This window comes from Pieris brassicae, chromosome 10 (assembly GCF_905147105.1).
Source record: "Pieris brassicae chromosome 10, ilPieBrab1.1, whole genome shotgun sequence".
NCBI classification, from domain to species: Eukaryota; Metazoa; Arthropoda; class Insecta; order Lepidoptera; family Pieridae; genus Pieris; species Pieris brassicae.
Window position 1 is genome coordinate 7,857,429 of NC_059674.1, and position 14,023 is coordinate 7,871,451.

Here is a 14,023-nt window from a genome sequence, read left to right on the forward strand (position 1 = left end):
TGCAACAGCGCCAATAATGGCTGACTTACTAAAGTGTAGATTAACGATTTCTAAACCTTTTACTCAGGTTGGCGTGGATTTCGGTGGACCTTTATTATATACCCCTATTCGAAGACGGAGTAGTAGTGAAAAAATATATCTGCGTATTTATATGTCTAGTGACAAGAGCAATTAACATAGAAACCACAACTGATTTAAGCACTAACCGCTTTGTTACACGGAAATTATTATTGGCGTCATCATATATTCGTATCTGATAGTACCTCACCATTTTTTTGAATATGATGTGCAGAATTACTATTCAAACGCTACCTTAATATTAATTTACGCGTGCTGTACAAGCAGAAAAATCACGTTAATTGGTCTGAGATTATTACATTTATACTTATTATGTAATTTCGCTGCAGGTGGCTTACCCTGAATGGTAAGCAATATTTACGAAAATTACAATATCCACTAGACTGTACCCGTTTTCTAGGAAGACAGTTATTAATGTCAATAATAATACTATAAAAAGCATTCAAGGCCCCGTCTGGGTCACGCGCGTCTAAAACAGCACTCGTCGAGCGCTATCGAGGAATACAAAGTATGTAAATTATCTTAAGAAGAATTTAATTTTTATTTATCTTACGGTTTCCTTCATTTTGGGCTATTTTATTATTTATGAATAAAAAGTAAGAAAACAGCTTGAATATTTACAGTGTGTTAATAAAAACGAATTGTCGCCTGAAGACGAAATCACGGAAAGGAGACCGCATCAAATATGTGCATAATAAATACATCTTCAATTTTAAATTTTAATATTCAAAATGTGCATATTTTTGGTGTATTTTTTATTACAAGCAATCTACATTTCTATTAATAATACAATAGGAGTGCCTTTTCACAATTTCTAAACGCTTCATAATGTTAGTATAAACATTACAGTAGCTACATCACAATTTGTTGAAAGAAATAAAGTAAAGTAAAGAATTAACTGGATAATCCGGCTACTTTGCTAAATAAAGCCACAAACGATATAAACATTGTTTTTAAACAAATCGTAATAACTTATAAACGACAGGTTTTCGTAATTTCAACTACAAATCTCCATTTTTTTACCTTAACAAAACCAATCTACCTGGACACACGTCACTGAACTCAAAAACATAATAAAACAGAATTTAATTCAACCGTAAATATATTATTAAAGTCTTTGAGACAAAATAAATAGGAACCAATTCCTAATACCGACCTTCTTAAGCAGTGGTTTATTGATGATTAATTCACTGCAGTCATAATACTAAAAATGTATTACTTACAACTAAACAATGTGTTATTGTTATCTACCGAAATCGAGTAGCGGATTGAGCGAATAAGCGTAACGAACACAACAACTTCAACACATTTCAAAATATCCAAATTTGTATCGCTTCCTTTTGGGAGCAATTTGTTGAAAATTCGATTTAATATATTTACTAAATAACGAGTCTGATGGATGTCAATGCCACGGTTTGACATTCTAAGAAACGGCAATGCCACCTAGACAAGCTGTCAAAAATTTACAAGTATAAAACATCCCTAGAACCCTTTGAACAAAACTTAGTCTCGGGTTCGATTCATATCGAAACAGGATCACATTTCTACAAAAGGAAAGTACATAACAAGTTGTGGGTCTTTGAAGTAGCGTTTAGACTAGAAAAACGATTAGACTAATATAAAGACCATTAAATTATAGTTCTTTAAGAATTTTTTATTATTAAGTAAATCCCAAGTCATACTTGAGTATTGTCAAATATGTCAAACATCAAATAGACAAAATCACTCTTAACACTTGACGTGAGGTTGAGTGACGTTTGGATAATTTAAATTAGGGAAATCTTATATTTAATCAATTTGTCAATTTTTTTGCAAATAAATATAATTTGTGTGCTTTGGATTAATTGCTAAATTGTGATATACAAAAATGTTAGTTTGTCAATAGATTTCCAATCTGGTTAAATTTGACCCTAATCGGGATCGGGTTTGGTCAAATATGGACCATCTGTGGGTTAAAACCCGTTCCTTATTCTTGGAGAAGATTTGCCCTGGAATAATAATTAATCACTCAAGGTATGTATGGAAAGGTTTGTGTGATCCGTCCAATTGCTCTGAAAACAAACAAAAAATTTTATTTAATTTTAACATTTCCAAAGTTAACTGAACTGAAACTGACAGACAAAACTGTTTATTATTTAGAATTTCGAGAAAAGACCGACCTGGTCCCAAGCCCCGCAGTGAAGAGAAGCCTCCGTCCCGTGACCAGGTACTCGGGGCATCGGGCGAAGCGGAACATCACGGGGGCCGTCTCTCCGGCCCGGACCACACTGTTCGGGGCCAAGATGCCCTGCACAAATAACTCATGTACTGAAAATCTAATCATGCTAACATACTGTGGCCTAATGTACGTGAGGAACACATAGATGACGTCATAAATGACAGAAATACCTCGATTGTGGCCGTCTGCCGAACGTTCCCGACGTGCACGGAGCATTGAAATCCCGGGTAAATGGCCGTGGAGTGGCGGATCACGAGCACCGTCGCCTGAAAGTTCACAAAGTCAAGAGCTGGTGATCGACCCGAACAGTTTTATAATTATAATAATAATTCTATACCGACCTGGAAATACAGACAGCCCCTAGGGTCGTTGGGGTCTTCCAGCCAGACTCGACCAGCGCAGGCGCATATCCCGGTCTCCTCTCTCTCGCCCGTCGACTTGTCGAAATCCTCCCCGAACAGCTCGTCGACGCTTTCCACCTTGCCGATGCCGCTTTTGTCCATTTCGTTGACGTTTTTGTCGAACGGCAGCGTTTTTGTCAAAATCTTTTGTAAATTCGTCACTTCTTGAAGGAAATTGTTTTTTCTCTTCACGTTTTTACGATTTTTCTCTTGGTTCTGCGTTTTTGGTACTATTTGAGACGTCTGAAATGTAAATCACATAATTTGGTATTTTTGTGGGTCGGTTAAATAAATAGATCAATATTGGCTAATGCATATTTATGAAAGATAGCTTGTAATATATACTTTAGATATAGCACTATGCACGATGTGGTCAACTTAATAAACAAATTAACACATCCAAATCTATTCGAATCCAATCTAATCACTGCCACAATACTGTCTAAGTTATCATAACTACGGTTAAAGTTAGGTCCGTGTTTATTAGGTACCATGACGACGAAGTTAATTTTCTAAAATTCTCGTGGTAACGTATTCCGTTCCAATGTTGTCTCCAATATAAATAGTAAAGCCTTCTGAAACCTCTCACCGTTTTCAAACAGTCATCGGTGCACCCCCACACCGGCCTCTGCCCTGTCCGGTATTGCCCGGGCCGAGTCAAGAGGACCATCCCCGGTCGGAGGTTGGGAGGGTCCCGGCTGAGGCCCAGGGACGCGGATTGACCCGCTCTGGCCGAACCGCAAGGAACGCGGTTCCGGAATATCGTCTTCACCGAGATTTCGACGAACTCACCCGAGTCTAATGGACCTGTGTCATCTTCAACTTTAGCTCACCGTTTTCAGGACTTGTTGTGCTTGTAATACCACAAATGAGCTATTGTAGAGTATGGTTTAGATTAATGTTTCCCAAACTATTTTGTTAATTACAATTAAATATTGAATTGTTCTCTTAAGAAACCTAAATGATAGGTTTTTAGGAAGAAAACTTGGATCACTTGGAAAATTTTATCGAAACAGTAAATAAGTGTTTGAAACAATGTATAACGTCGAGTTCATTTTCGAATTGCCGATCTCTCACGTTGGGAAAGACTGATACAGACAACTCTTTTTCTTCACCATTTGGATGAATTATTAACCAAACCTCAACTGAAGGTTAAAAATACGCTCAAAACGCTTTTAAATTCTATGCCAAATACAAATATCACCTAATTATGAATAACATTAATGATTTGCTGATTATTTTTGGAATATAATAGAATATTTAGAAATATGTAAAGTTAAGAGAAAAATAGAAGATTACCGATGATCAGGTCGTCCCCTTCCAGAAGCCGCCCCCTGGCCACGAGCCCCCCCACCACGGGCCCGCTCGACTCTCCCACGTGAAAGATCTCGTCTATTTGGAACTCGCAACTCTCCTGCAAGTAACCACGGTTTTATCTTTAGATACATCGTTTCTACTCAGTTAACATTTTAACTATTAAGATTTTCAAAAGCACACAAAAATAAGATAAAAATAAAATTTGTATTATGTTAAGACGTCCGAGGTGCGTTAGTACATCGTTTCCGTTTTAGTTTTCTAAGCCAAAATAAGGGATTTAGTTGCTTATCCGGGCAACATAAAAACGTCCATCTTGTTTGTCTATACGTTCCTGTATCGGTGTTAGAACCAAAAACCGAATGCAAAGTGATAATAACCGTTATTAATAAAATGCTAAGGGTCGCAAGAGAGTCAAATCATGAACCCTGTCCGTTTCTAGATATGAGAGAAATTTTTCATCATCTAGTTCTAGGCTTTTCAAATAATTTATAACCATCCTGACATCCCATACTGTCAATGTCTGCGCGATTGGTCTAACGATAAGTTTTATCAAGTTATAAGATGAAATTTTGACATGGCTTAGAGTCGAGTAGCCGGGAATCGACAGTTTATATTATTTTGTTGAAATTCAAAAAAATCTAAATTCAAAATCATTTATTTATTAAGGTACGCAATGTACACTTACGTCTAAAAAAGAAATATACATTAAATGCTTCTAATTTTACATTTACTGCCAGTTCTCAAATCAAGGGCGTAGAACGGAAGAGAAGAACTGGCAATAAACTCTCCGCCACTCTTTTTAACCGCCAAGTTTTTTTTGTATTACACAACGTTTGTAGGGAGTTGCAAGCATCACACCATGTTCCACTTCAGCAGGAGGCATGGTGAAATAGGAGCACGCACTAACATTCTCGTGGGATCAACTCGCAAATAAGTATAATTAACTAATATCACCGCATACACGAATTCAAGTACGACCGGTCACCTGGAGTAGTACCCGTTCACGAGTATGACGCCTGGCCAGTTTGATAAGGCCGCAAAACTTCATTCATCAGATACAATTTTGAAGAACCCTTTAGGAACCGTAATTCTTCATCAATTTTCAAATTAGTTAAAGCAGGAAAGGCAACGTATTTCTTTTGTCCATCAATATAACGTAAACAGTTCCAATCAGAAGTGTTAACCTTTGCATTGAAATAAATTTTGAAACTATCTCAGTTTGCAATCGGAGGTTCTTGAACCGACACGTCTAATAGCGCAATATATCTAAATATTCAAATGGATTGTCTAGGGTTGCATTATTAGATTCAGTCACTTTGCAACATGCTAGACTAATTGTAAAAAGTATTATTTAGGTGACTCACCAGCTGCCCACTGAAGTATTTCGAATTGATTCGACGTAGGGTCCTTAAGCCCGGCAACGCACTCGCGAGCGCTCTGCCAATGTAAGTGTCCATGGACGAAGGCATCACTTAAAATTAGGTGAGCCTCTGTGAAGAGGTCTTTAAGGTAAAAAACGAAGATTTTTATTTAGTTTATTAAACTCACCGTGTCTACAGAACTGGGCTGAGTGTCTTCCGTGGGCGGTCTCAAGGCCAGCAGATACGCGTGTAAGGCGTTCAAACCCACGCCGCGGACACAGCTCACGGGGAATACGGGAATTTGTTCCACTTCCTCTCTGGAAAATAAATGATAATATTTTACTTAAAATGTTTCGCTCAAAACGAGATCGAGACGTATAATATCAAATTTAATCTGTGTCCATAAAAACACTGTTTTTCTACTAAGAGATATTTTTAGCTACTCACTCATCTTGTCTCTGGTCCGTATCGTCTATGGTGTCGAGTAATGACTTCTGGGGCACGACACAATTTCGCGCCAAATTCTCATCAGTGATTAATAGAGGTTTCTGGAAATCATTAAAGCTAGTAACAATACTATATGTTTATTTTTTCACAGATAATAAACGGAGTTAATAAACATATATAATGTTTGAAAATAAGAGATAAATGCACATATGTAAATAAAAAACAAAACCAGTGGCGAGTTAACTTCGGTGGCGGTTGTAGGCGGGATGTTCAAATGTCAAATCTTTTATTTGAAGCTAAAATCGTCTACACAGTATACTCTACATATAATAAAATTAGGGAACCATTAGCCTACACACGACGTGATCTAGGCTCCCCGCCACTTCCCCGATTTTGCTTCTGATTTTAAGGGCCGTTTAGACGCTTTAAGTGTCAACTCGCTTTAATCCATTAAAACATGGGCCTAAAATCGTAAAACTTTTGGCTTATTTAAGGGACCTTAATAAGTGCCACATCTGTTACCTATAAGGAATGTGAGTGCAGTCGACCTTTTGGCCTTTATCGGAAATGTTAAATTACAATTGATGAGTGTGGGAAAAACTGAAGAGCTCATTTTGGCTAATTGATAACGCTCTCAACGATTAACTAAAATATATGTGGCTTAAGTAATGTTATGTTACATAACAGGCGCCACAATTTTTTTTAAGCTTCAGTCTTCTGTATCTGTTTCATAATAATCATAATAACCTTTTTAGCGTTCGCCAGCAGAGCCCTCAACTTCTCGACCAACGGCCCCACGGCGGCATTGGCCAGCTCGCACTTGCTGATCACGGCGAAGAAAGGCATATCCAGGGCGAGGAGGAGTCCTATGTGCTCTTCCGTTATGCTGGTTATGCCCGCGGTGGCGGAGATCTGCAGAGAACGTGACAAATGATCGTGACAGCTTATTTGCAATAATATGGAACAAGAAAGGAAAGGCAAGGCACGCACCACAATCATGGCGTAATGTGGGCAATAGCCAGTGAGCCCGTGCACGGTGGTCCTCTGGTATTTGCTGTGACCCGCCAAGTCCAAGAACGAGACCAGCTTCGCGCTCCTCTCTCCGATGCGCTCGGCCGTCATCAGCTCCGAACAGCCGTAGTTCACCACGTTGCCCTGCATTATCACATTTAAACGTTTATCCTGGCTCGAGGTGATCTCGCTTAAGGTTGTATAAAATTGCGAAGTATCACCTGGGCGTCGAACCCCAGTATCTCGTGGCTGAGCGACGAGGTCCTGCCGCTCTTCACTTCGTGCAGATGTCGGAACATGTTGAGTCGAGCGCTGCCTCGGCCGTTATCCAGCTCTCCTGACAGATTTCAATAACAATCTTATGAATAGCTATAGTCATTGATTTCAAAAATTGAAGAAACGAGAAGAGAAGACTTTAATTAGCAGTATTATTCTTTATTAGTTTTGATTACAATTTTCTCTCTTTTTTATGTACTAATTTTCTTAAATGATTTATGTTTTCCGTTTCATGTATTTTGCTTAATGTGATCTGTTTTGGCTTTGTGTATTGTCTAAGTATTGACTTTTATAATATAGATATGTTTAGGTAGATGTATAACTTACAAAATACCAACATATAAGCCTAAATATAAAGGTTACCTTGAGTTAAAACTCCAATGAGGGTAGATTTGCCCGCTTCATTCGCACCCATCACGGCTACCCTCAGCTCTACACTTTGTTGAGTATCTGCCAACTGCAACAAATATTATCTTTATCGTTAGTACCCAACCGAACAGACAATATAGTCAATAAGAGCACTTTACAATGTGTTTAGAATTAAATAAAAGACTATTTTGATAGAATTTTTACGTTTTCGGTATTCTGACGTGACGTCTAATAAATCGATGAACGCACGAAAAAGCATGACTATCTCTGTTCCACTCGAAAGCTTAATGCAATAATTTCATCAATGTTGTGTTATGACGTTCTCACGTCCAATTATCGTCCGTAAACCGACTTAACAGACAACCATTGTTTTTTCGCTGATATTATTTTTACTTACCACATCATACATTGTACTTAATCTACTGCATATTTTATATAATCTTTCATCTAAAATGTATGACAATTGAAGTAAACATAAGTGTTTCAAAAAAGAAATTAAAAATTAAAAAATACAATTAAAACAAATAATACAAAAAAATGATGATTTTTTTTTTGAGCAGAATAGCTAATTAGGTTTGAGATAGGCACCAATGCTTTCTCTAAAACCGATCAGCCCACCATGGAATATATCCAGCTCCGGATAAGCACGGTTCAATCCGTTAAATCGCGAAGAATTCGAAAGAGAGGTGCTTGGACTCCTAGGTTCTTTTTTGTAACAGGAGTTTGGAAGATATTTTTGATTTTAGACCTAGGGAAGGAGTACGGGACGACAATTTTGATATCATGTAAGAGATCACAGCTCTATATATGATTATTTAGCGGTTGATATATATATATATATATATCTTTATTGAATTTTTAAATATTTTGTATTCTTTGGGTTCGAAATGATTTACAGTAAGAATCATCAAAGATGAAAATAATGTTTAATGGCAAGATCCAACATCCCACCTTCCGTATATAAACTTCGGCGACTGCGCGATTGGGCGCTACCCGTCTCGCTCGCACCGATACCAAAACTGCACCGATGGCGCTCGCCATCCTTCTCAGCGCCCTCAGAGAGGCCCTCAAGGCGTTCGCTCTCAGTCCCTTCAAGGCCCCGCAGTCCCTCACCCCGATGACGTACACGGCTGTCCCACCACCCGACCGAAGGCGCCATTTCAACTAAACCAACCATTATTATTCGCTAGATGAAGAGAATTAATCTAGAATTGATTTTTTTTATTTCTATAGATGTTTTTTTTTGGCTCATTTAAAAAAATACTTTTTAAGGGAACCCACCTGGGTGACCAAATGCTGAAACCTTCTCTCACAAGGAGACACCAGTTGCAGCTTGTACTCCACATTGCCAAACCTTGGCTCTGGGGGGAGACATCCAAAATATTCATCACCTGTGTCATCTGCATCCGAGGTACTGAAATAAACAATATAAATGTAGTATCAATTTTTTTAAATAAATATTAATAATGAGTTTAATAACTAAATCGTACCGTACCTATCATCCCTGAATTCTTCATCATCATCGCTATAGAAGAAATCACTCTCCCATTTATCGTCATCAAAGTCTTTGCTCAAATACATGTTATCTTTGATCCCGACTTTCTCCAACTTATCTATTACATTATAGACTCTTTCATACTCGTCTTTTCTCTTGTCTTTTTTCAAATTTTTAAGGTTATTTACAATCTTTCCGAGCTTTTCGTCTGTGTTTTTTGACTTCGATGATTGGTTGTTCAGGTTTGATGTTTCGGCCGCACCTAAGTAACGATGTCATCGTAAAATTGTAGGCAATTTATTATTGTCAATATAATAATTTGACTTTGACGTTGACGTTGACATTATTATATAACGTGGACGCTTTTGTACTCGTAACATTGCAGTGTTACCTGTGTGTTAACTGTGTTACCATGGCAACAAACAATCACATTCTATAATAAGTGCAACATAAGATATTCTCATCTAGAGAGAAATTGCGGTGTTTACAATCTGAATATAACATATCAGAAACAATCCATTGTCTTATTAAAATTGCTAAGTTTTGTATTAACTTTTCCCAGTCCTAAACCGATTTTAATACCGTTCTGACAAAACGAACATTGAACACAATTGCGCTAATATAGTGAAACTCCTTACAATTAGCTTCCTCGTGCCAAGCCATGCCGGGCATGAGATCTTTTCCAGGCGATATTTTGTTTTTCCGTCGTCGAGATTTCCTTCCCGAGTTGCGCCTACGCGGCTTTTTGTCCGATTCTTTAGAATCTGGAGTTTTAAAAACATTATTTATTATTTTGCACGGGAATAGAATATTAAAATTTAAAAAAAAAACAACTCGGAATTACTTAGCAATGACAATTGGTATTTTCGATTCTTAATCCTAACAAAATTAAAAAAAAAATAAGCTTCCATCATCCAGTAGCAGACCTAACAGACCTAAAATCTGGGCTACAGATTTCTGTATGTTACATAATCAATAGTTTTTTTTTTAAATAGGTAAGTGGGGTTGCCTTCTGACCCAGGCTGTCAATGGCCTTGGAGGAAAATGTTGAAGGATATTTTCCTTCACCACACGTGAACGAGTTAATTGCGCACATATGGGGAAACCATTAGGCCAACGCTTCTCACCATCGTCCTTATTATTAACTTCAATATAGTTTTCAATATAGCTGCAGTCCTTGACAAGGATTTCGGTGCTGAGTTGTGGCTCACAGAGGAATGACGACTCCTCTGGCAGTGTCTCGTTTTTACCCTGGCCGCGGCGACCGCGGCGTCTTCCTGGAAAAAATAAATATAAAAATTATTTGGTTAAAAGCTATTCCTAGTATCTTTGAAATTTGAACACTTTAAAGACTTTACCTACCTACTACTTTCTTAAGAAGAAACTTAGTATGTATTAGGATTTTTTTTCATTGCTTACCTTTAGGAGCATCATTACTTTTCTCCTGGTCATTTTTATGTCTCTTTTTTGGTTTATTTTGCCCATCAGAGGGATCAAATAGGCTGAAGAATGAATCCATGTTGGTCTGAAATTATTTTTTAAATTATATATTCCAATGGAATACAATACACTTTTGTAACATTAATTGGCAAGGGCACAGAAACTAATCATTTTAATGACACAAATAAATTAAGTTTGTTGAACTGATTCATGTCACATTTTTATCATTAAGACATAATTTTACAGTTTATACTAACATCTATGGTTTTCCATGGGTAGTTTATGCATTTATTTACTTAAGAAAGTTAAAGAAAATCTGAACTCATATAGTTTGTCATGTCAAAGTCATGTTCATTTAATATTTTTTTACTGTCTTTCAAATTAATTATAAGGTAACCAGTATTGAGGAAGAGATAAAAAATAATAATCATAATCTTTGCAACTATTTAACAGAGTTGCATCACTCTCATCTTTTTTTCTATAGATGTATTATAGATATACTATTGATACCTAATTTTATGACTTAATACACAATAAGTCATTGGTCAAATTATAACAAAGACAGTATTCTTTTTAAACTCTGAGTCATTCATTAAAAAACACTCATTGAAAAACACAATAAAAAAGACATTTGCTATCATAGATAAGGAGTATAACAGTCATTTTGATTGTTTCATGATGATAGCATAATTACAAGTCAATAACTGATAAAACATTGTTTATAATTATTTACAAATAAGGCTTTAGTTGTAATGATGTAACTAGATATTAATTTAATGACATTATAATATTATGAAATACTCTATGTTGTAATTTAATTACAATGTAACATTGCACAATATTACAAAAGAGAAAGGGTGTAACATAAAATAATACATTTTTAGGTCCTGCTGAGTCGTTTCTAAATATCAGTGAAATTAAATAAACAGTTATCGAGAAATTTTAAAATCCAGTTATTTTAAAATAGAACTTACAGGTTGTGTACCAGCTGTTGTGAGTTCAAGGTCAATACAAGACCATTCGCCAGCAACTATCGTACGTGTATAATAACAAGAACACTGCCAAATTATTTACACTGACGTAATAAATATGTTTTTCAACTGAACAAACACGAACGAATGAACGAATAGCTTTCTGATATAGTTTTTAAACTTTGAAGGTCACAGGGTATGGAAAATGCTATTTACACTGGTCACTAGAATTCCAGACTAAGTGTCGTGTAATGTTAACGCTTATCGTAACTATGATGAAATTTGTAAAATCAATAACAAACGCCTATATTTTTAGAAATACACAATTATATTACCTATGTATGACAATCAAACAAAATTATTTTATTATTTTTGACAATTACATGAACAATCTTCTTAACGGATAAAATGTCAACCGTCACAAATATCTTCTTTACTTTTATTTCTCTAGGTGATGCCTCAATTTATTAAAAGTTTTTATGTAACAAATATATGAGATATACTTAGATAAATATAATACAAAGCAGGTTACAAATATTGAAATTTATCGGGTACTTTAGGATATAGATAAAGTCAATACTTTACACTAGACAAAACCTTTGTCTTTTGTCGAAGATTCTTGAAAATAGAATTGTGATCGGAATTATCATTACATTGTGCGAAATTATGATAGAAGAAACTTAAACACTATTTTTTTTTTTGAATTGATTGCATGTTCTTTGGATGACGCATTCCTATAAAATAGGAATATTATATATATTTATAATATTATAAAATAGGACATCCATAAACTCAGTTCTTATATTCTAGAAAAATAATTTTGAACAATGAGCATGGAGTAATCACTAATACACAAAATTTACCCCTAAATCTTCCCCATATCCCACATATCTGTGACCAAAATTAACTGACAGAGTTATCATGACTGTGTACTTGTGATGACTGAATTGATATGGTTGACATTTCACCTAATGTGATTGTTATAAAAATAAATAGGATCCAACGCGCGTAATTACGGAGGCATTAAGAACTATCGATATTAGATAATTGCTCTTAATAAACTGATTATGTCTATTCACGTAGAAAATAACTTAAGAGAATTAGGTGATAAAAAAGCATTTGAACAACGCGTACACTATATACCTTGTAAAATTGATGAGGATGGCCCGGCTAACGTAGACAAGTATTTTGAACCATACGTAGTTGAAAACGAAGAAAAAGGTAATTGTGTAGAATGTTACTTCGATTTAAGGAGTTTTCGACTTAACAAGAACTTCGAATTTGAATAACAATTCAACTTAAGTTTTGTAGTACATATTTTTTTATGAAGGTATTCATTCATTGCACGTGTACAAGACAAAAACAATATATTAGAAACCCGAACCCGAACATCCATTATGGATTTTATTGCTATTATTTCGGGGAAGTCCAAGAAAGACGTCAATTTATTTTACTAACTACGACTTACAGCCTCCTTTTTTAAAATCGAGTTATAGAGTATACATATGAATTATCAATACTTCGTAGGGAAATAACATTTTGTTTGTGTTACTAAGTCTAAATAATTCGAGATAATGCTTATTTAGGGGTTCATCGGAAGGAAATGGCCCTTTTTTTGACTTACTGAGGATTTCGAGTTAACGGAATTCATTAGTTTAACCCTGGAAGTTGTGGCTTTTCTTCAGATGATTTCTTTTATTTTCAGAGTTATCTGCTACTTATCGTGGGCACCCACTTGATGGAGTGAAGATATCAGTTCCTGAAGGGTATCAAGGTATTATTGTGACTGAAGCCAAGAGACCCCTTAATGAGGATGCAGAGAGAAAATTTCAAGTGATTTATCAAAAAATATATAAATAAACCAACAAATTTAATCGCATTTAGATTTGTTGGTGGTACTAGCAGTAATTATTTATATTAATATTTAATGATTATTAAAAGCTAAATTTTCCATTATGTTGAATTGCAGGTGGCTGGTGGCTTCAAGGATATAACATACTGGAACTGGGATAAGAAACCATCACAGAATGATAATATTGTAAAAGCAATGGACTGGATAGATATTGCTGAAATAGTAAGTAAATGTTTGTTGTAAGCAAAATCCAGTATTATAATGTAGATGTATAACTTGGCTTGACTGTGGTGGGGGAATTTTTTAAAATATTGTAATTTACTATTTCATATTGTCTGTAACATGTTTTGTGTATATCTATAATATTTGTTCAACCTCATGGAACAAAACAATTGCAAACTGCTAATCAATGACCAAGTGATTCAGCCCACCATTTTACCATCAGTATTAAAATATATTATTATTGGGAAATCTTTTGATACACTGCTATAAAAGACCTGTGTGTGATAGCAGAAAGTATGATTGCCAAGGAGAAGATTATTACTTCTCTCCCTATTGTTTGAAATATTTTTAACAAATTGAAAATTCTTTTATTTAAGGGTATTTTTTTTCAGATACATGGAAACTGAAATGAAAAAATATTTTATATAATTTATTTAATAAATTAACAAACAAAACTATCTTCACATCTTATAATTTACTACTATTTGCTTTTGTGAGGTATCAATCATCAAGTTGTATCAAGTGTCATAACTTCTATATTTTATTATTTAATTTACTCAACTAC

General features: G+C 35.4%; 2 protein-coding genes across 5 annotated transcripts; one reads left to right on the top strand and one right to left on the bottom strand.

Annotated features, from left to right (window-relative positions):
- Positions 1–817: 817 nt before the first annotated feature.
- LOC123715054 (GTP-binding protein 2-like) lies at positions 818–13,126 on the bottom strand. 4 transcript variants are annotated; one of them, XM_045669864.1, is made up of 19 exons: positions 13,009–13,125; positions 10,393–10,498; positions 10,101–10,250; positions 9,612–9,737; positions 8,974–9,235; positions 8,760–8,892; positions 8,430–8,642; positions 7,473–7,566; positions 7,055–7,170; positions 6,813–6,977; positions 6,570–6,734; positions 5,823–5,923; positions 5,563–5,692; positions 3,997–4,111; positions 3,287–3,504; positions 2,638–2,940; positions 2,467–2,562; positions 2,238–2,365; positions 818–2,129 (listed from the first exon to the last, which is right to left on the bottom strand). In XM_045669864.1, the coding sequence occupies exons 1-19, from the start codon at positions 13,033–13,035 to the stop codon at positions 2,087–2,089; spliced, it is 2,691 nt and encodes an 896-aa protein (XP_045525820.1). In that variant the 5' UTR covers positions 13,036–13,125; the 3' UTR covers positions 818–2,086. The 4 variants fall into 4 exon arrangements, with proteins under 4 accessions (XP_045525820.1, XP_045525821.1, XP_045525822.1 ...); XM_045669865.1 differs by lacking the exon at positions 13,009–13,125 and adding an exon at positions 11,388–11,732; XM_045669866.1 differs by lacking the exon at positions 13,009–13,125 and adding an exon at positions 10,671–10,689.
- LOC123715056 (ribonuclease H2 subunit C) lies at positions 12,326–13,985 on the top strand. Its single transcript, XM_045669871.1, has 4 exons — positions 12,326–12,605; positions 13,090–13,217; positions 13,354–13,458; positions 13,851–13,985. The coding sequence occupies exons 1-4, from the start codon at positions 12,452–12,454 to the stop codon at positions 13,863–13,865; spliced, it is 402 nt and encodes a 133-aa protein (XP_045525827.1). The 5' UTR covers positions 12,326–12,451; the 3' UTR covers positions 13,866–13,985.
- The last annotated feature ends 38 nt before the right edge of the window (positions 13,986–14,023 follow it).

Bases quoted from the DNA above. Each gene is read 5' to 3' on its own strand.
- LOC123715056 (XM_045669871.1), top strand. From the start codon at position 12,452: ATGTCTATTCACGTAGAAAATAACTTAAGAGAATTAGGTGATAAAAAA. The intron at 12,606-13,089 runs GTAATTGTGTAG...TTTTATTTTCAG, and splicing joins AGTTGAAAACGAAGAAAAAG to AGTTATCTGCTACTTATCGT. The intron at 13,218-13,353 runs GTGATTTATCAA...GTTGAATTGCAG, and splicing joins ATGCAGAGAGAAAATTTCAA to GTGGCTGGTGGCTTCAAGGA.
- LOC123715054 (XM_045669864.1), bottom strand. From the start codon at position 13,035: ATGAATTCCGTTAACTCGAAATCCTCA. The intron at 10,251-10,392 runs GTAAGCAATGAA...TATTTTTTCCAG, and splicing joins AAGTAATGATGCTCCTAAAG to GAAGACGCCGCGGTCGCCGC. The intron at 4,112-5,562 runs GTGAGTTTAATA...GGTTACTTGCAG, and splicing joins AGCCCAGTTCTGTAGACACG to GAGAGTTGCGAGTTCCAAAT.